At 30.0% G+C, this 22,627-nt stretch overlaps 2 protein-coding genes across 2 annotated transcripts; both read right to left on the bottom strand.

Moving 5' to 3' along the window:
* Nucleotides 1-2,360: 2,360 nt before the first annotated feature.
* On the bottom strand, nucleotides 2,361-7,403 carry LOC114274412 (uncharacterized). The gene is made up of 6 exons (XM_028216327.2): nucleotides 7,209-7,403; nucleotides 6,657-6,810; nucleotides 5,831-5,942; nucleotides 4,991-5,105; nucleotides 3,668-4,702; nucleotides 2,361-2,936 (listed from the first exon to the last, which is right to left on the bottom strand). The coding sequence occupies exons 1-6, from the start codon at nucleotides 7,212-7,214 to the stop codon at nucleotides 2,670-2,672; spliced, it is 1,689 nt and encodes a 562-aa protein (XP_028072128.2). The 5' UTR covers nucleotides 7,215-7,403; the 3' UTR covers nucleotides 2,361-2,669.
* An 8,829-nt stretch (nucleotides 7,404-16,232) lies between these two features.
* Nucleotides 16,233-18,868, bottom strand: LOC145800308 (uncharacterized). The gene is made up of 4 exons (XM_082889963.1): nucleotides 17,071-18,868; nucleotides 16,757-16,961; nucleotides 16,494-16,675; nucleotides 16,233-16,405 (listed from the first exon to the last, which is right to left on the bottom strand). Exons 1-4 carry the CDS (start codon nucleotides 18,866-18,868, stop codon nucleotides 16,233-16,235), a joined length of 2,358 nt encoding a protein of 785 aa, XP_082746089.1.
* Nucleotides 18,869-22,627: the final 3,759 nt, after the last annotated feature.

Here is a 22,627-nt window from a genome sequence, read left to right as displayed (position 1 = left end):
TTAAGAAATTTTTTATATTTATAATGTGATTAATGAGTGAGGTCAATAATAATGTCATAACTAATGTTAATATATTAATTAATGTATGTAACACTACCGTAAAAATCGTCAACAAAGTCGGCTATAAAATAAACAATTAGGGCTTATCATTTAAGGAAAATGATTTTTTCTCCGAATTTTGTCCCCCTAATCCCCTGAATGCCCAAAACGACGTCGTTTTGGGCATTCTTTTTTTTGTTTTTTTTTTTTTTTCTTCTTCTTTTTCTTCATGCAGGTGCAGGTCTGAGACAGAGGGAGAGGGAGAGAAGAGAGGCCGATCGTCGCAGCACTCCAGTTCAGTCTGATCAGCGGCCGATCGTCGTAGCTCGTCGGCCGATCATCTCCGCCCCGCCTCCGCCTCCGCCTCTGCATTCACCCGATTGATATTGGCCCCTCCAGTCCAGTCCTCCTTCTTCTTCTTCTTTTTCTTCCTTCTCTTCTTCTTCTTCTTTTTTTGAATTCGGAGGATTCGGGGAGGGGGGAGGAGCTTTAGCACGACTCATCATTTAATAGAGTCTAAAGGCATAGTAAACAAGTAGACGTCTCATTGTGTCAAGCGTGGACTTTCTATGAGTTTGAAATATTGAAAAAGATTTTCAACAAACTTTATTTTGCTTCATCCATCTAAATTTTTTGAAACTATATATATTTTTTTTTTTGTAGTTTGGGTCAATAGAACTTCACCTATGTCCTGTATTTTAATAACAGGCACAGAGTTGATTTGTGATTTTGGACTAAACTAGTATAATTTAATTTAAACAAATTATTTTAATAATTTTTAATTTTTATAAAAAGATGTGTAAAATAATAAAGAGAGTAATACGAGAATTTATAATGACTTTTTAATTTTTTTTATTAAAATATTTAGTTCCAAACGAGGCCAAATGATTAAACTACTCTATTGTTTCTTTTTTACTCTTGTCTACTCTCTTATATGTTAATACTCTTCATATATATATATATATATATATATATATATATATATATATTTTTTTTCGACCTAATTATAAACTTAATAAAATATTAGCTCAATGAAACTTAAATTTAAATAAAAAATGAAACTAATTTTTAATTTAATTATTATAATGATTTGTATAATTAACTAAAATATAATAATTACTAAATAGATATATGCATAATAATCTACATAATTAAATAGATTTTTAACTACAGTTGAGCTTCTTTTTTTTTTAATTTTGTCAAAATACTAACCCACATTCCAAACGAACCTGAATGGTTTGTTGGCCCCATATTGCTAACATTAGTGAGCCCCACTATGGGACCCACAATCCCCGTCACAACTCTTAAACTAGATAATCCATGAATTTGTTTAATTTATGTGTATTATTTAGGCGTTATTTTTATATATATAATTATGTTTATAATAATAATGTATACAATTATTTTAATTAGTGTCTTCAATGGAAAAGATGAAGAAAGGGCACTTTTGTCATTTTGTTTTGAAATTTGACTTTTGATTATATTATAAGGCACACATTAATCATTTTTTTGTCAGTTTGGATAATTTTTTACGGAATGAAACAAAATGCATAACAGTCAAAACATAAGAGGGGTCTCTACATATTATTGAACTGCTGGGAGGTAAAGTGCAAATGATACAATCTAAAAAGGATAAAGTGGATTTTGCCCTTTTATCAATACATGACGTGACAACACTTATTTCTCATACTACAATCACCTAAGAAAATACTAGCAAGAGTTGAATCCAAGACATTTGAGTTTATGTCCCGCCCTAGAGTTCGCCTCTAACATTGATGAACATGTAAATTTTTAAAAGAACAGTATAGTAGTCTACTATATATATCTTAACAAATTCAAGATAGAATCACTAGGATCATGACAGTTCAGCCCTAGTGCATATACAGAGACAGAAAGAGTTTTTGTTTTATTAATAATTTCAATGGTTGCAACTTGCATTGACTTTCTATAATTCTAAAACTTCACGACTTTGATGCTACAGGGGATAATGTGAACAAACATTAATGTCAAACATTTTCTAGCAAGTCAACTGTTTTTCAAACCCACTAATACAAAAGCATATGTGTCAACTATGGGCTGCAAAAAGACATGGATATCTGATCTTGAAGTTTGTTGTTTCTACTTTCATGTTTTCAAAAACAAAAATGATGAAAGGTTTGAAAACAACCATCATTTTCATTTTTGTGTGAGAACAATTACTAAAAATCTAAAACATCTTCTTGTTTCTTGAAAAGTGGGTTGTTTTCAGAAAATTATCTCAAAAACAGTTCTCAAAAACAATTCACCAAACAGAAAACAGAAAATGAAAACAAAGAAAGCAGTTCAGAAGCAAAAACAGTTATGGCAGAAGCTTTGCTAAAACTATCACAATTTAATTACAAAGCAGTTCACATTACAAGAGAAGTATAATTGTGAGCTCAGAGGTTCAACTAATAAATGATCCTGGAAAAATATATCTAAAAGCAACTTTCCATCAAAATCATCGAAAATATAAAGCGCCTCTCAGGGGGGTCTGTTCTTTTAAGAAACAATTTTGCTCTCCCTTTCTTAGATTCCAAACAACAATAAAAATAAAAACAAGTGAAAGTTTGCATTACCAAACTATATCTCAGCCTGACGAGTCGTGGAGATCACTCATCTTGCAGGCTGGAAGGAGAAGAGGAGTGAGCCCTCTCATTGCCAACATCGTTCTCTTCTACTTCTTCACTTCCATCTAAATAATGAGAGTTGTTGTTGACACTTGGCTCAGAGCTTGCATTGCTACTTGTGGCAAGAGGAGAATCTGAAACGCTTACTGTCCTGCTTTTTGTTGAGCCTGATCGCACACTGTACACAGAAGAAGCCGGAATGTTTGTCACCAGAGGGCGTAAATTACCTGGAATGGTTCGCCGTATATCCTGCTCAAAAGAAAAACCATGGATCAGAATGAGATTTGCAATATCCATGAACAAGAATAAAACTTGATCATTCTCCAAAATAGTACCAATGCAGAAGTTCCTACTAGTCCATTCAATTGTCAGGAATACTGTATTGGAAAATGTTTCTTGAGAAAATGGATTAAAAGGAAAGGAGAAAAAAAATGATTTACATTTCCATTAATTGTTTAGTTTACAAGAAAGTTTATGTATAAAAACAATTTGATCTTTCCCGCTATGCATAATCCTGTACTTTTCACTGGAAAGGGTTTGAGAGAAAATGGTTCCGTCATGGATTAAAAGGGGGAAAAAATTATTTATATTCCAGAAATTGTTCAGGTTATGCATAAAAACAATTTGACCTTTCTTGCGATGCATAATCATGTACTTTTCACTAGAAGGGGTTGGGGAGAAAATGTTTCGGTCAAGAAAACATTATGGTAAGACCAACATTTTACCGAAACAACTAAAAACACAATTCAGGAAAGGAAAACAGTTTTCATTTTATTTTTCCTTTCCATTCCTGTCAATTGAACACAATAAATGAAAACTTTGGAACACAGAATATCCAAAATTCTTTAGATTTCAAAGCTTTCAATTACCATTATGCCTTCTATTTATAGAATAAATCCAGTTTTTTTTTGAGAAATTGTTAGTTTTGCTTTTGCAAAATAGTAAACAGGATAACCAGCAGTAAGGTAAGGGATACATACCATATGCCTCATAGCCATATCTAATGATTTTTTTGAAAGCGTTCTTCCAAACCCAGAATTTTCTTGGGAGGACAATGACTTCCCTGAGTTACTAGTGTTCATGATATGATCATCTTGTTTTGGTGGAGCTAGTTTCCTCATGTTTACTACTCTTTCAACCATCTTAGTTCCCATCAACACAGGGTTCACATCATCACTGCCAGTAGAATGTCCTCTGCTCATTGCAAGTCGCGAGCTTTCAATTCCATTGCTACGAGCACAACCATTTAAAGCCCGTCCTCTTGAAGGAGAACACGACTGCTGTTTTGGTCTTCCATTAGAACAAGTCTCAGTAGAAGAGGATCGAGCACTAGGCGCCTCTGGTCTACCCTTAGATGCTGAAACTGGTCTCTCAGGTATCGATGGCCTAGATTTCACTGTTGGAGAAGTACCACGCAATGACACTGGATTTTTCAATTTGGGTCCTGACTTTGTCACTGAAGAAGAGCGATTTGAAGGGGTTGATGATCGATGTGTTGGTGTTGCAGATCTTGAATTTGACTTGGAAGTTGCTGGTACGGAGGGTCTGGCAGTTGGTGTAGAAGAACGGACCAGTGGTCTTGTTGGAGTTGAGGATCGCACTGCAGGTACTATTGGCTTAGTGGAAAGCAATGCTGCTCGTGAAGTGGGTGTGGAAGGTCTTGAAGGCTTTGCCGTTGTGGATAATGTGGCTCGTGAAGTAGGCGTAGAAGATCTTGAGGGCTTTGCTGTTATGGGTAATGTGGTTCGTGAAGTAGGCGTAGAAGGTCTTGAGGGCTTTGTTGTTGTGGCTAATGTGGCTCGTGAAGTAGGCGTAGATTGTCTTGAGGGCTTTGTTGTTGCGGGTAATGTGGCTCGTCCGGTTGGTGTTGCATGTCTAGGAGCCGTTGATGTCCGCCCCGATGACGATGATGGCCTTTTATTTGCAGCAATGGAAGAGTTTGAATCAGTAGATAAAACTGGCTGCCGAGATGTTTCATTATTTGTTGAAGCAGGTTTTGGCCCGGGCTTAGCCAGCTGCAAAACAAAAAGTTGAGGTCATGACTATAAAAGTTCACAAAACAAGCAAAAACAAATGAGATATATAATATATTGAACTGGAAAAAAAAAAACCAAAAAACTATATAACACATGAAAAATAATTATAATAATAATGACTAACAGCAAAGCAAAATCCTGTGAGATTGATATTCTTCATATTGAGATGCTAGAAAAATAATTTTAATGTGCTAAAAAACACAAATTGACAGGCTGAAGAAAAAAAAAAAAAAAAAAAACAGGATTTAGTTAAAATGAAGTCCTTACCATAGATGTTTGAGTAGCAGGATGACCATTTGAAATCCCAATCTGACTCATTACAATTTTCTGTGATTCCATCTCTAATGAAGGAAATAGTGGGGTACCGGGTGGTGTAAGAAGCCTGAAACAAAATTATTTCAAATAATCACAAACTAGTAAGGCATGATTTAAAAAGAAAAAAAAAAATTCATGAAACAAAGATTACTTTTAAAGCTGTAATGAAAATTTGATACTCTATTTCTGGACACAGCGATGTACATTGTAATCAAACACGTGCTTCAATCAATTTGTTTCCATTTAGAAACATATACTGTGAAAACCCAGATTGAAAAAGCTTTTATTTTGATCCTATCTAAAGTGAAAAGTAACAAATTCATCATAAGCTGTGAGGTGTTGCCACTACTGTGAAAGTTCTATTGGTAACTATTGAAAGTTATATTTGTGAGAAGATGACATATGACCTAAATTCATAGCAACATCGTTAATTTTGAAAGATACCCATCACCTCTTGCATTTAATACAATCAGAAAATTAAATACTTAAACAAGCACATCTTGCATTTAATACAATCAGATACCCATCCACCAAATGGTTCTTTCACTACTCTCATATTGGTTCAACCCAATCACTATTTAATGTTGGACTCTCTTGTTTGATTACGAGGAATTTCAAATTTTGAACAACAAACAACTTTCAGGGGATGTAAATTGACTTGGGAACTCGTGATAACACTTGGGGGTTGGCTTTCAGCGGCATAATGACAAACATGTATATCAAGCATTAAGTCAAATGCAATAAATAGATTCAGACATAAGGCAGAAAACTAATAAAATGTTTTGGCAATACCAATCATAATCAGTTTTATCATTTTCTGAGTTCAGAAATTCATCAGCGCCGGTCCTGTGTGCAGGCATTGTCGATGTTATCTTAGATATGGAAGAGCTGTGCTGTTCTGATCCTGCACCAAAAAATTGCTATTAATCCATTTATGCAAACTCAAAACACATAAAACGAAAGCAAAACAAGACCGGAAAAAGTCAATAACACGAGTCTGTTTTCGTTTTCTGTTTTCATTTACCAAAAAAAAAAAAAAAAAACAGAACTTATTTGGAGAATTGTTTTCGAAAACCACCTTGTTTGGTTTTGATTAATTTTTGAAAAATTGAACTTTTTTTTTTGTTTTCAGTCAATTTTTTTTTATAGTTAAAGTAATTTTTTTACTTTTTAGATGCATATAAATTAGATACACCTAAAAATTAAAATATTTGTAAAAAAAATATTTTAAAATTTTAATAAATACACAAGAATATGAAAATATACTGAATTTTTATATGTTTTTTACATTTTTTGTATTTGATAAATTTATTAAAAAAATTCTATAAATATTATATTTTTAAATTTATCTAGATTCATCTAAAAAAATAAAAAATTTATAAAAATATAAATAAATAAACTCAAATTTTCTCGAGAAAAAAAAAAACCATTTTTTAAGAAATCAAATTTTGTTTTGCACAGAAATCAAAACAATGTTTTCTGTCATTACTTTTATTCAGAAAATGCGAAAAACGAAAAGAAAAAACTAAAACAAACACACAATCAATCAAGCACCCTTCAAATTCTCAAATCAATTAAGACCCAATTCAAAATTCAAAACAATCGATGGAGTCAATACCTAATTGATGATCAAAATCATCGGAGAGGTGAAGAAGAAGGTCGTCCCTCTCGTCTCCACGGCTTCGCATCTCGAGGAACAACGCCAGATCATCATCCTTCTCCTTCATCATCATCCCTAAACTCCTCTCTTGTTGCCTACACTGTACCGACGCCTTCATCATTTGCAATGAAATTGCTAATCAGTACCAAATCTCAGCTCAACCAATCCAATCCAATCCAAAACAATACATATATTATACACTTACACACATATATATACCCAGAAATGATTCCCAAACACAAGCAAAATTAGTGATCTTATTTGTTATTATTATTATTATTATTTTTTATATTTGAACACCAAAAGCATTGTGAGATTTGATTAGATCTGAACAAAAGACCTAAATCTACAAGTGTTGAAATGTGAAAGTTACAACATTTAATAGAAGTATCACAAATGAGATCTGACTGAAGCTACAATCATTATGTATATATATATATATATATATAGAGAGAGAGAGAGAGAGAGAGAGAGAGAGAGAGATTAAATGGGAAGACGGGAGGAAGTTACCGCCATTGTTGGAGAAAACAGAGCAGAAGTGTTATCTAAAGAGGTTGAAGAAGAAGAAGAGAGTGGCAGTTAAGAGTTAGATGTTGTCACAGAGAGAGAGAGAAATGTGGGGGGGGGGGGGAAATGGAGAGAGAGAGAGAGAGAAAGAGAAATGTGGGGGGAAATGAAGTTGATGAAGGAACAGAATAGAACAGTGACTTGGGTTTTGTTTGGGTTTTATTTATTGTGATTCCTTTTTGACTAGACAGTGAAATGAGTGTACGAAAACAACAAGGATAGAAAAATCTAATTTTTAAATTTTTAAATTTTTTTTAATGATGTAATAAAAGAAAAAAATAATAATAATAAAGACATACACATTACATCATATGTGGACTCTACTCCTTATCATATCATTTAAAAAAAATTTAAAATTTTAAAATTAACACTCTCAATTTTTTTTCGTCCGACAATATCATTTCATATTCTCAATCTAAAAAAAATATCATTTCATATTCCATCCCATCAGCATATAACAACAAAAATCAGGATAATCACCTATATGCCCTTTTTTTTCTTTTTTTTGATAATTTTGAAGTAGAAACCAATGCTAATTTGATGAATGCAATCTTCGACATTTTAATAACCTCAAATAAATTAACAATTAATTAGGCTTCGTTTGTCCTAAGTTAGTTTGATTAAATTAGTCAATAAAAATAAAATAAATTAATTTAATTAATAAAATAAAATATTACATTCAAATTATAATTTTTTTTTTTTAAATCATCAAATCAAATACAAAAAAAGGTAAAATTTATCCCAAACACAACTATTTTAACTAGGCAAAAAATCAAAAAATAAGCTAAATTAACTCATCCCAAACAAGGGCTTAATTTATGCAATTTCATTTCTATCAAAAAATAATAATAATAACAATTAGTTCTATGTCTATCAATAAAGCTAAATGTTAAATGGTATGTTCTTTTCAAGATTTCAGATTCAAAACTTGGTAAGTTCAAATGATTTTTTGAAGTCAAACTATATAGGGTCTTATCTTGGTTTTAATTGGAATGTTCGCAAGTGGACAGTGGGATTGAATTCTCATATTAGTCAGTTTAATAGGTCAAATACTGAGTTATAAGAAGAAGAAAAAAATATCTTTTGAGGCATTGTTTAATAGTAAGATTAATATAAAAAATATTTTGAAGTGTTATAAATTTAGAATATTTTATTTTGTTGTGTAAAGACAAGGGTTAAATATCATAGTTATCTGTTGGGATGATGAATAAATAAACCGTGAATATAAATGGTAATATTTGATGAGTGATGATGCCTCTCTATGTAGAGATTTTTTTTTTTCATATAAAGGCTTTTATCCTTCCTACATGAAGGGTTATTTTTCTCCCTATATAAAACTCCTATCTTCTCTACCTGAAGGTTGTTTATATCCATTTTAAGATTTATTTTATACTTAAACATATTTTAATTAATAACTTATTGTCGAATATGGTGCCGTATTTTCCTATAATAATAATAAAAAGGGGTTTTTTTTTTAAGCTCCCTAATAATAACAATTTTCTGCATAAAGGACATTACAAAATCTAATACTGCCTCAGGTCCTTAACCAAAATACCAGCTCATTTTATCAATTTCTTGGACCAAAATACCCTACGTCTGTTGGATATTCTCCTTTGTCATGCTGGTACTGGTGTTGGGTATTTTCCGGCGAGTACGAAAACAAATTCAGCAAAACAAAAGTACTAAGTTTGGCAAATTTGATTTTCTGGGTAAACAAACAGAGTGGAGTGGAGTTGATAGATGTATATATATATATATATGATACATACATATATATATATATATACAATCTGTTACTTACTGTCTTGACTAGTATATATATCATAATTAATCAATTAAGACCATTTGCAACCATAATCAAACAGTCACTCTTAGTTATCTTATCTATGGTTGCAAACATATATATATATATATATATATATATGATACATATATATATATATACAATGTCAGCACATATATATATATATATATATATATATATATATATATATATATATATCCAGTGTTGAATATAATATCTTCAGGTTCAGAGAAATTTGAATTTTCTCTGGATTCAACCCAGAGAAATTCAACCCAGAGAAAGTGATCCAGAGAAATTTGAATTTTCTCTGGATTCAACCCAGAGAAATTCATACCATTAAGTTTAAAGAAAATCTATCACAAACTCATAGAAGAACTATTAATTTGTTTGTGCAGGAAATTGTGATTGAATCAACAGCAGCAAAACCAATGACAAATTGATCAAATCAGAGTTTTATCATTCCAGAGAAATTCTGGACCAGAGAAATTTTTCTCTGGGTTGAATCCAGAGAAATTCTTTGGAAGTCCAGAATTTCTTTGCTTCCAACTGATGATGGGTTGCTTTCCTTCCAACTGTCAAAATTGAACTGCTTTCTGTGCATTTGAGGCTTCTTATTGAAGCTTCTTGTGTTCTTGTTTTTGTAAATTTCTCTGGTTTGTTACATTTGTGTTTCTCTATTGTGTAATTTTATCTGGCATGCTTATGTTTCTGCATTATTTTCTCAAGCAAATTATCTGTGGCTTACTACTCTATTGGTGTGGCTAATTTTCTCTGGCATTTATAATTTTCTCTGGCCAAATTACTTTTCTTACTTGTGTGTCTAATTTTCTCTGGCAGCATTTATAATTTTCTCTGGCCACAATATGTTTATGTCTTGTGTCTAATTTTCTCTGGCATATTTTTTTTGTTTAATGCTCCATTTCCTCAAAATTTCTCTGTTGTGTAATTTTCTCTGTCATGTTTATGTTGCTACCTTGTAACACAACATATAAGTCCAGAGAAATTTGTAATACTTATCATTTGTAATACAATCATATGATTTTCTCTGGACTACAAAGAAAAGTCCAGAGAAATTTGTGAACTCATATTCACTTTCAATATAACAAAAACAACACATTAACATCAAGAGACAAAAATATATCAAACACAAGCACATAAAAAAATCACAGAGAAGATCTGTTATGTTCACAAAACATTCAATTCAAAAAATAAAAAAAAAAAAACAAAACAAAACACTTACTACTCTATTGCTACATCTGTAAATTTCTCTGCCTACTTACAATTTTCTCTGTGATTTTCACTGCACTACAAGTTTACAATTTTCTCTGTGATTTGAGTTCAATTATAGTAACAAACCTGCAATTTTCTCTGCACTACACAAAAAATGCAAAGTGAACAAAAAACAGAGCACAAAAACGTAAAAAAACAGAGCACCAAAAAACAACTCATAACCATGTTGACAGAGAATGAAAAAGCAACTCCAAAAATCAAAATCAACTCCATCGAAAATTCATCAATAGTAGATAATGAAAAATTAACTTCAAAAATCAAAAACAACAACACTGAGTTCGTCTCTCTCACATTGATCAAAACTAAAAACAAAAACCTAATTCAACACCTACACGATCAAATCAAATCAAAAATTGAAAACTTATCTAATTCAACTCCACATGAAATCAAATCAAACACAATGAACCAGATTTCAACTCCTACACGATCGATCAACATCTACAAATAACGAACATGATTTCAACTCGTATAGGATTTCAACACCTACAAACAACGAACAGGATTTCAACACCTACAAAAACCCTAGAAAATCTCCACAAAAATCTGAATCGTCAAGTTCATCCTCACGTAATCTCCCACAAAATATCAATATGATCTTTAGCTGCCAAATTCAAAAAAACGTATAGTATAAATAAGGGTAAGACAGGTATTTTACACTCTAAAATAACATTGAGGGACCTTAGGCTACAAAAGAACACATTGTGGACCTAATCCATTACTAAAAGTTAGATAAGGACCTTAAACCGATTTTTCCTAATAAAAAATGGTTGATTTGATAGAGATATTCTACGCCGTAGAGGAGTGGGGGCAATTTTGTAGTTAAAATCCAAAGCAGGCCTATTATGAAATTAGTTTGAGTGAAAAAAGAAAAGAGAAAGAGGAAAAATTAAAACAAGAAGACATTGTCAGGGCCAGCACATGGAGGAGGAAGGCTTGACTAATGCTAAAAGAACGCCTAGGTTTGCCAATTCCAATGGTTCCCCCTTTGGAAAATTCAAACTTAAAATAATTGATAAATTACACTTACTTCTCCTAATATTTAAAAAATATAATTAATTTTATATTTTTAATATAATTATGTCAACATTTTTTAAATATAATGAAAGTAATACCAACAATATATAAACACCTAAAATAAATAAAGATTAATGGGTGTGTTTCGGGAGTTGAATTGGTTGGTTTTTTGGACTAAGATAGTTAAAAGATAAAATATATTAAAATGGTTAATAAGATAAAATATTATATTTAAATAATAATTATTTATTTATTTTTTCACAATCATTATATTAACTACAAAAAAAAATTAATTATCATTCTAAACACAACTTTTTTGGTCAAGTTAAAATAGTAAAAAGGTCAACTAGAATAAACAAATTCCCAAACGAGCCCAATAAATAATTAAATATTTAAAATAAATAAATTTAAATATAAATTTTAATAAAAAAATATGATAATATTATTTTTTTATATTAATAAAAAAAATTAAATATTACTTGAATTAAAATATTAAAAAATATCAATATATAATTAAGTAAAAAATATAAAACTGACTGTATATTTTTTAAATAATTAATTCTATATGCATTAATTAGTGTATCAATTGATGATGCAACATAATTTAAGATATTTTTAATATTTATAATTTATATAATGAATAGAATCAATAATAATATCATAACTAATATTAATACACTAATTAATATATTAATTAATACTTATAACACCGCTCTTTATAAATCTGAATGGAGATGTCCAAATAATTTTGAAAAGATTGTTCCACCGAACACAAAAAGCCAACGTGGTCGTGTTTGTTTGATCCCCGATATATCCTAATCGTCAATCTCGCCGACCTTTCAATCAGAGAAGTTATTCGGTGTTGTGGTAGTAAAAAAAAACCTTTTACCAAAAAAAAAAAAACCACAACTAAAGAGTTTATTTTTCTAAACAAATCAATTGTGTATTTTTTTTAAAAAAAAAATACAATAAAATAAATAGATTATGATTACCATATCAATTTATTAAATTATATAAATAAAAAAATTACAAAATAAACTAGCCAAATTAAACGAAACTCACTCCACCAGCCTAGGCATCTAATGAAGATTATAAAGGAAAGGCCAACCCATAACAATGAGTTCTTTTGAAATTAAAGGATCACCAAATACCACATTTTTTTGCAGGCATCCCATAAAATTTGTTTTACTACAAATTGTTGGTTTGAAAAATTACATTGCATCTTCTCAAATTTTTTTTAATCAAAGTGAAGGAAATAAAATTGAGAGAGAGAGAGAGATGATGGTAGATGTTTTGTGGGGTTGACATGGAAGATGCTTGTTCATGGTGGCCAAAGGTGGAGCTCTCTATTCATGGAGGGTGAGTGGTGGACAATGGGGAGGTAAGAAGTGGGCTCTCAATTTTGAGATGCTTTGAATAAGTTCCCAAGTGTTTGATGAAAGTGTTGTGGGTAGTGACATTGGGTAGTGACATTGGGGATACACTATACACCTACTGCCACGTACTGAAATGCTTTAAATTTATTTATTTTATTTTATGGAAGAATATTTATTTATTTTCTATTTATAAAAAGGTTGGGCAAATTACTTATACCTCCCTCGAGATTTAGCTAAATTACAGATACTCCCTGAAGTTTCGGAAATTACAAATACCTCATGAGGTTTATATTTTCATAACAAATTGTCCTCTGAGGTTTATATTTTCATAACAATTTGCCCCATAATTTGTTATGCAAATAATACCTTCAAGAGGGTATCTGTAATTTCTCAAATCTCAAAAAATATCTGTATTTTTACTAAACCTCGAGGGAGGTATATGTAATTTGCCCAAAAAAAATTATATGTGCATATGTATATATATTTTAAAATAAGTAAGCATCGCTGGAGGTGATTGCTAGTTGTAGTGGTTGTTGATGGTTAGATAGCCTATGTTTGGGAAAATGGTTTTCTGGTTTTTTTTGGTTAAAATAGTCACAAAAAATAAAATAGGCTTTTTAACGTAATAAGACTTTATAATCATTATATTTTTTTTCTCACAAAAAATTAAAAAAGCCAAAAGTCCTTCTCAAACCAAGCTTTTTAGCCACAGATTAAAATAATCAAAAAAAATTAAAAAGTTAAAAAGCCAACCTATTTTCCAAATGAAGCCATAATAGTTAGAGATTGTTTCCAACGGAAGGGATTACTAGAGGAGATTGCTCAGGATGGTGATTGGAGAAGATTGTTGACGACAAATGCTAAAGATTGGGGTGATCGGTGATGGTGATTAGCAATAAGGCTAAGTTTGGGAAGATTAAATAAGTGCATTTTTTGAATTTTTTTGTATTATGTGTAGAAAAAGTAGAGAGGAGATGTTGATTGATGTGACCTAAAAAAGATAAAAAGATGAAATAAGTGCACTTTTTTAGGTTAGCCAAACTTAGTCTAAGTTGTGGCTAGAGGGTATGAGATGAAAAAAAAAAAAAAATTTATTTTCTAATTATATAATTTTTTTATGATTGCAAAAAATTTATAAATTTTATTAATAATACATAAACATTAATAAAAGGGAAGAAATTTAAAATGAAAAATAATAGTACACAAATCTATTTTTTAGATTTAATATAATTAATTAATAATTAAAAATAATACATTAAAATAATTGATTAATTAATTATTAAACTTAAAAGGAGAATATAATTTTTAAACTTAAATAGTTTACTCATTAAAAATTACTTTTAAAATTATTCTAAAATAATTGTTTCAAAATTCAAAAGAAAAATACTTGGGAGTACTAATTAGTGCTCCCACTAATTAGGTGGCAGTAGGTCCCGCCATTAATGATGTGATGTTTTGGTCTTCAAGTTATATTTTTTTTTTTTTTACTTTTTTAATACATTAATACTATTAATGGTGATATTTTTAGTGGGATGAATCATTGTTGAATTCAAAAACTGGTCTATCGTTACAACATAAAAAGACTACTAAGCTCAGCCAGACACGACACGTAGTGATAGTGGGGTGGTGGTCAATGATAAAACTAGACAAACTAGTTTTGGGTCCCGTGTCATGTTCCTCCTCGTGAACCGTAATGGGTTCAAATTGAAGTTTTATTTGGTAGGTAATTGGTACACATTAAAAAAAACCAGCAATGCTACGTCTCATTAATAGTGGTGTTCTAAAGCATCATTAATGAGTTAAAAAAAAACAATGCACAAAAACATTGTGACAGTAGGTGAATCCATTGCCACATTATTAATGGTAGTACTAATTAGTACTCCCACTCATTTTCCTTAAAAAAAAGTGTATTTTTTTTATATATATATTTTTATTTAAGCCATATTAATCATTTTTTTTTTTTTGTATTTTGTATCTATTTTCTCTTTTTTTCTATATATATTTTTTTATAAAAATTAAAAAATACACTTATTTAGAATATTTCAAACCACCTTGATATTCTACTGTGAAATTCAATATTATTTACGGGAGAACAATGCAACAAATATCATAATTGTGTGGAGTATTATCAAATTAGGAGAGATTATGTATTGAATAAAATTATTCGTATTAATTAATATATTAATAGATGATATGATATAATTTTAAAAATTTAAGTCAATATAATTAATATAATAGGCGGGGTTTATAATTTTGAAGTAATAATATCATAGTATATATTGGTATATTAATTGGTATACTAATTCAATATAAGTATATATAAAAAAATGTTTAAAATATCATTTTTTATTGAATTTAATAATTAAAAATTATTTGTTTCATCAATTTTACTTCATGTAAATAAACAAATAGTTTAAATTTCAAATAAATAAGAAATTTAAAATTTAAATTGATAAAATTAAAATTTTAAAATTTATTTTGTTATAATGATCAATTTAAAAAAAAAAAATTATTTAATGGTGTTGAAGTAAGTCCATGTGCCATGTGGCCGAGTGACATATATAATCACGATTTAGGGTGAGATGAGGGAAAAGTCTGGAATTTGAATGGACTGATCAGCAGTTACTTTATTATAATATAATATTACTAATATATTAATAATAACAAAAAAAATTTTAAAAAAAAGTCCATGTGCGAGGTTTTATTTGTTGTGAGCACACATTTTTGTATTTTCCCATGTCGGAGAAATGTACGGACAGCAAACAAATTTAAAGTGACCTCGACCATACTTGGTTCAATCCAATGTTTTGAAATCCGGACCGGTGAGCGAACCGGAAAAGTGATCGGGTGGACGGGTCACCGGTTCAATCGTCGGGTCGAAGCGGTCGAACCGTGACGTCATAATTACGTCATAAATATATTTAAAAATATATATATATTAAAAATATAAATGTAAAAAATTAAAAAAATATTTAAATTCAACAAAATAATAGAATTTTCAAATATCACTTATAATGAAATTATAATTTGCAATAATAATGTAACATACCTTATTTTTATTTGTTGAAGACCTTTCTCTAAATGGGTTGCGCAACCTTTTGACAAGCAAAAATCACTGCACAATCTACACATATATCAAAGTTAGAAAATAGAACATATTCTAAATACAATCATAACAATGAAAGTAATAAAAGCATTATACTAAAAGCAATTAAGATGACCTATTTGTCAAATAAAACACAAACATAATTAAATAAAAATACTTTAGTTTTACTACATCAATTAAGAGTCAAATTTTAAACACAAACATAAACCAAGCAAGCATAGAGATAAAATTTATAATTCCAAGTCTTAAAACACAATAATGAGCATCTATCCTTTCTAAATGAAAGTAGGCAAATACATATAAAATAAAAATAAAAAAAGTTCAAAACCAATCCACTACAAACACATCATGCCACAAAAACATTGTTTTTTTTTTGCCTAATTCCTTGGCAAGCCCTCCATTAGCCAAGCATCGTCATCCTCATTTTCATTGTTGCTTGTGCCAACTCCACCACTTTGAGCATTAGATCTATCATCCATGTTGACATCACCAAATGATCCAAGGTCAATATCATCTCCAACCTCTAAGACCACATCATCCCCGTCATCTTCTACAATAGTTACGACAAAATCAATAAGTAATCAATTTAATAATAACAAAAACATTGTTATATAATAATGAAATAATTAATTACTAACCATCACGTAGACCATGACATTGCCTCTTATTTTGTGGAGCCGAACTTTCTTGATAAAGCATTTGTTCTAACTCATCAAAATCAAGAAGAGGAGGCTCTTCTTCATCTTCAACAATCCAAAACTCGGTTTTGTTAATACTTTCAATGTCAACTGGATCATAGTTCTTCATGTTGTTGAAATGCCTATAATTTTCACTTAGAAGTAAGATTACTTGAATAAATATTCTATTACTAAATGTATGACAAGGTAAATGGTTCATTTACCTATTCTTCAATCGCAAATTATAATGAATGTATACAAGATCATTAAGCCTTTGATGTTCTAATCTATTCCTCTTCTTCGTATGAATACGTTCAAAAACACTCCAGTTCCTTTCACATCCAGAAGAGCTACTAGTTTGGCTAAGAATTCGAATAGCCAACTTTTGCAAATTTGGAGCACTATGGCCAAATAACCTCCACCATTCATCTTATTATTAAAAGAAAAGAAGAAATAAATAAATTAGATCTAATATTACACTTAAAGAATTATTAAGCAATCACAATGAAAAAAAATTAAATGTAATAAATAATTTTACCTGGTTGTGTTGTCTTGGAGGTAATAGTAGCAAGCTCTCTTCCAAAACTTTCTAATTGATCTCGAAACAATCTTGCTTCATCCAAGAGTTTTGTCTTGCTACATGTAGCTTTTGTTTCTATCACATCAAGCACACTTGCCATAACCTCTGGTTTTTTGCAAAATGATGATTGATCATATTGAAAAGCCGGATTCAACCAATAAGCCGCAGCATGGATATTTTTGCGTAATGTCCTATCCCAACGATCTTTGACAATACTTGTATAAGGCTTGTACAATCTTTTTTTCTTCATGAAAACATTCTTAATTGCTATTCTTGCCCTATACATGCCCTCATATACATATCCCATTGAAGGTTTTTTATCTCCATCAACAATACGCAACAATCTCATGAGTGGCTCAACAATCTTAACAATGATCAAGCAATCATTTGAAAACTTACTATCTAAAATGGTAGCAACAACTTCTTTTGCTTTCTTATCTTTTGCATGCCTTGAATCGACAAAATCCTTACTTGTCACTAAGGCTTTCAAATCATGCATATGTTTTTGAATACTATGCAATGCAATGAAAGTAGTGGCAAAACGGGTTGCTCCTGGGCGCACAATTTCAGTCCATCCTTTCCTTTTCCTCAACCAAGCTATCAACCATGGGCGATTGTAAATAAATCTTGTCACACTTGATGCTCTAGATGCAAGCTCTTTCACATGATTCAACTTGGAAATATCACTTAACACTAAGTTCAAACAATGTGCTGCACAAGGAGACCAATTAATATTCTTGTAAGTTTCACTAACAAGCCTTCCAGCAGCAACATAATTTGCCCCATTATCTGTCACCATGTGTACAATATTGCTTGCTCCCACCCACTCAATAATTTCTTCAAACAATTTAAAAAGAAGAGGAGCATCTTTTACAACATCAGAGGCATCAACAGACTTAACAAAAGTGATTCCTCTAGGACAATATACAAGAAAATTAATGAGAGTTCTATGTCTACTATCAGTCCAACCATCACCCATAATTGTACATCCAGAATCAGCCCAAGTACTCTTTACAGAGTCAATAAACAATTGAAGCTCTTTCTTTGAGTCACTCAATAAAGGAACTCGAACTTCATGGTAGGTAGGAACTTTAAATCCTGGACCAATGGCGATTGCAGCATCAAACATGGGCTGAAAGTATATGGAATTGACAACATTCATTGGAATACATGTATCATACAAAAATTTTGCCACACTCATATGTGCCCTATGTACAGCTTCTTTGGTTGCAAGGGTACTTTTGATAGTTGGTTGAGAGCCTGGAGTGGTCCTTGGTGCAAAAAAATTATCAATTTTTGTAGGGTCCTTTCCTTTTCCTCTTTGTGTCATTGTTGCCTTACTTTTATTCCTACTACCACCACCTTCATTAATTAAGATGCCCTTATTGCGTTGTGAAATTATTTCTTCAATTTCAGCATCATCCTCAAATTCGAAAACAGCCCGACCAAAGGGATTAGATTCCTCACTTCGTTTATTTTTCTCAATAATTGCTTTCAAAGCCTCTTCCATTCGATACCTAACATCACCTGGAACTTTCTTACATGGCCCAACCTCACCAGACTTTCCTGCAAGATGTTGCTTCATTCTATTAATCCCTCCACCTTTGATAGTTTTCCCACAATACAAACATGTTAAAGTTTTCTTCCCATCGGGAGCTCGCCCCTCAGTTACATGGTCCCATGCTGGATCAGATTTACCTCTTGTTGATGATGGGGTATTAGAGTGTGCAGTTGAATTATGGCCGGATGAATCCATTTCACCTAAAACAGCCCCATATAATATTTGAAATACAATAATTAAGTCAAGAATCACATAAACCAATTACAGAAGTCATTCCCAATATTATTCAATTGATTGTATGAAGATAGCACTCAATTGTGATTTTTTGTTCTAATTTCTGTTCTTACATAATTAAATTCAAAGAATACCCTTTGCTAAAAATTCTGAATGTATATAGCATCTCCAATTTCAAGTTCCCAATATGTAAATTCTGAATGTATATAAAAATTTTGAATGTATATAGCATCTCCAATTCCCAATATTATTCTGGATTTCTAAATTCTAAATGTATATATAGAGCATCTCCAATTTCAAGTTCTGATTTTTACATCACATTGAACAACCCTCTGCTAAAAAGGAAAAGTTAGTTTATCTTAGTTTATCAAAAGTTAGTTTACATCACATTGAACAACCCTCTGCCTTTTGTAAGAGTTAATGGTTAATTGTGTTTGAATGTTTATACTAATCCCATTAAATAATTCAAGCATAAATAACCCTCTAAATGCAAAGCCAAATCTGTTAAAGAATTCAACCATAATTTTAACATTCAAATTCTTATAATTTATAATTTATTATTATCCTACGTTTATTATATTCTTTCAATTTTTTTTATTATGTATTATTATTAAAATTAAATTAGGAGAAATACAATTGAATCAAATAAATTTGTAATAATGGGAGTATTCAACATCAACAACATAAATAACATTTATGGTCTCATACTCATTCTCATATTCTCATATTATATATACTCTCATATCCAAAACCAGAAAATAAAATTTCAATTGCAATTTGCAACAAACAAAGAAGAAGAGATATATATATATAAAAAAAAAAAATAATAATTCGCAGTAGCATTGTAGCAAGCAGAGGTCTCAGTCGCACCAAAAAAAAAAATCAATTTCGCAGAAGCAAACTAAGCAAAGGTCTCTGATCTGATATATATATATATATATATATATATATATATATATATATATATATATAAAACCAGCGGGAAAAGAGAAAAAGGGAAGAGTAGAGCAGCAAAAGAGGAAGAGAAGGGGGAAAGAAAGAGAATACTTACCAACGAAGCAGTAGCAGAGGTGAGCCGAAGAAAATCTGATGCAACCCGCCGGATTTGTGTCCTCCGTTCACCACCAGAATTTCGCAGAGAGAGAGTGATATTTCAGGCCAAAACCAACGAGCATCCTTTTTGAGAGAGAGATGAGCCGAAGAAAATGTGATGCAACCCTAGAATTTGGGTTTTTTTAGTGTTATATATATCTTCAATCAACCCGCCCGGTTCCTCAAAACCCGCCCGGTTCACCGGTTTTTCCGGTTGAACCGGCGGGCCATCCGGTTTTCTCGTTTATGAACGGTTTTGAGCCAACTCCGGGTTTGCTGGGCTGTCCGGACCGGAACCAGGTCCGGTTCCCGGTTCGACCGGTCCGACCGGCCGGTCCGGTCCGGGTTTGAAAACCTTGGTTCAATCTTTCACTTTGGATAAAAGGAAAATTTAGCCTCTGTTTTAGAAGTGGATTGATTTTTTAATTTTTTAATTTTTTTATCTATTTTAACTTGAGTTAAAAAGTTTTGGAAAGGATTTTTTAATTTTTTGATTTTTTTAATTTTTTTTTGTGAGAGAAGAGTGTAATGATTATGGGTTGGATATGATGTTTTGTTTGTTGTGACTAAAATAGTCTATTTTGTCTTTTGTGACTAAAATAACCTCAAATCTCCTTGCCAAATGGAGCCAATATTTTTTTTTTTAAAAAGTTTTGTTAGTAGGAGAGTTTCAATATATTTTTTTTATTAGTTAGATTTTCTCAATAATATTACTAGAAAAATTTTAATTTGTCTTAGAAAAATTTCAATTTTTTTTGATAATTTCTTTGTGATGAGCTAAATTATTTGGTGAAGTTGAAATTTATCCGTGCTAAAATTTTTCTGTAAAAATGTTGAAAAACTCCTACTATTATAAAAATATTACATATTTTTTATCTTATAAAATCTTAATATCAAGGATCTTAAACTAAAAATCCCTTTAAAAAATAGGAAAATTTAGTATAAGGATTAAATAATAGGGAAATTACAAATAAATGGTAAATTATATAAATATTGATAATTAAAATTGCAAAAATTTTCATAAATCTGTAATGGACCTGTTTAGTATAATTTATTATAGAGTTAATTATTTAAAAGTCTTATTTACAAATGTTATGGTAACTCATGTCCTATCTAAGATTTTTTGAACCAATAAGTTTTATTTAGTAAAATTAATAATATTATCAATTTTTTTCAATTTTTAAAATTAAGAACATTATCAATTTTGTATAGTAATGTTTCAGATAATTGTTTCACTAACTGATAAAAAAACAAAGTATGAGATTAAACGTTTTTGTCTTTTTATTTATTGGTTTGATTCAACTATACAATAACGAAAATGCGGCAGACCCCCATTAATTGCCGACCCCCAGTCCACGTGGCTGTGGATGATTGGAAGGAAAGAAAAAAAAAAAAAAAAAACTGACGAATGGCGCTGCGCCACGGCACTGGGGGTTGACCCCCAGTGGGGGTAGGAATCACGGTTGATACAATAAAATCAAGAACATTATCAATTTTTTCTAGTTTTTAAAACTGAGAACATTATCAATTTTCTCATTTTTTTTATTTTTTTAGTTTTGTACATTAATGTTCCATTATCATACTCCTTTATAGACACAAATTTTTTAGTTTTGCATCAAAAAATAATTCAGTTTTTTCATTTTTTTTTAAAAAGTGTTTTTCTTTTTTTTTACACATATATATTTAGTTTTTTTCAATTTGAAAATTGATGTTTTACAATTTTGAAAATCAAAATAAATGTCAAATCATCATGTTCTTTTATATAAATGATGAATAATCATTATTTAAAGGGTAATTACGACTATTAAAAAATAAATGAAACTTGAAGGTTCAAAAAATCTTAATTAGAACTTAATGAAATATAAGTTCATAAATTAGAACTTATGTATAAATGCCCCTTTATTATAAATTAAAAATGATAATCATAAATCAAAAGCCAAAAATATTTCTTTCCAACTCCAAGTTAATTAATTTTTTAAAACTTATTTGTTATTTCTCCATAATAAGTTGTATGAAAAAGTTAAACTAAACAGTGTGACACATTTTTAAAATAAGTTATAATCAACTCATTTAAACTATCTTAAATAACTCCAATAAACTTCTGAAACTACCACTGAATAGTAATGTTTTATTAAAATATCTGTAGAGTCACATCCTCTATTTAATGGTGATTTTTTTTTTTTTTTTGTAAATCATTCGCTTATTTTCGCTAAGAAAAAAAAAATTATTTTAACTATTAAACTCAATGTAAGTATACATAAAATTCTTAAAATATCATTTTTTGTTGGGTTTAATAACTAATATACTATTTTTTTTCATCAATTTGACTTAACAAAAATAGATAATGATTTAGATTAAAACAAAATTCAAAGATTATGATTTAAATTGACAAAATTAAAAAATTAGAATTTATTTTGTTATAATAGTCAAATCATATGTTTTTTTTTTTTTGGGTTGTAATTTTCACATTTTTTTAATGGGCCTGTTTAGTATAATTTATTATGAATTAAAAGTTGATAATTATAAATCAAAAACCAAAAATATTTCTTTCGAACTCTGAGTTAATTATTTTTTTTTGAACTTATTTGTTATTTCTCCTAATAAGTTGTATGAAAAAGTTAAACTAAA

The sequence above is a fragment of the Camellia sinensis genome, chromosome 10 (assembly GCF_055761805.1).
Source record: "Camellia sinensis isolate YWXY chromosome 10, ASM5576180v1, whole genome shotgun sequence".
Taxonomy (NCBI): domain Eukaryota; kingdom Viridiplantae; phylum Streptophyta; class Magnoliopsida; order Ericales; family Theaceae; genus Camellia; species Camellia sinensis.
The sequence above is the reverse complement of the archived record's forward strand: the minus strand, read 5'-3'. Positions and strand labels throughout refer to the sequence as shown.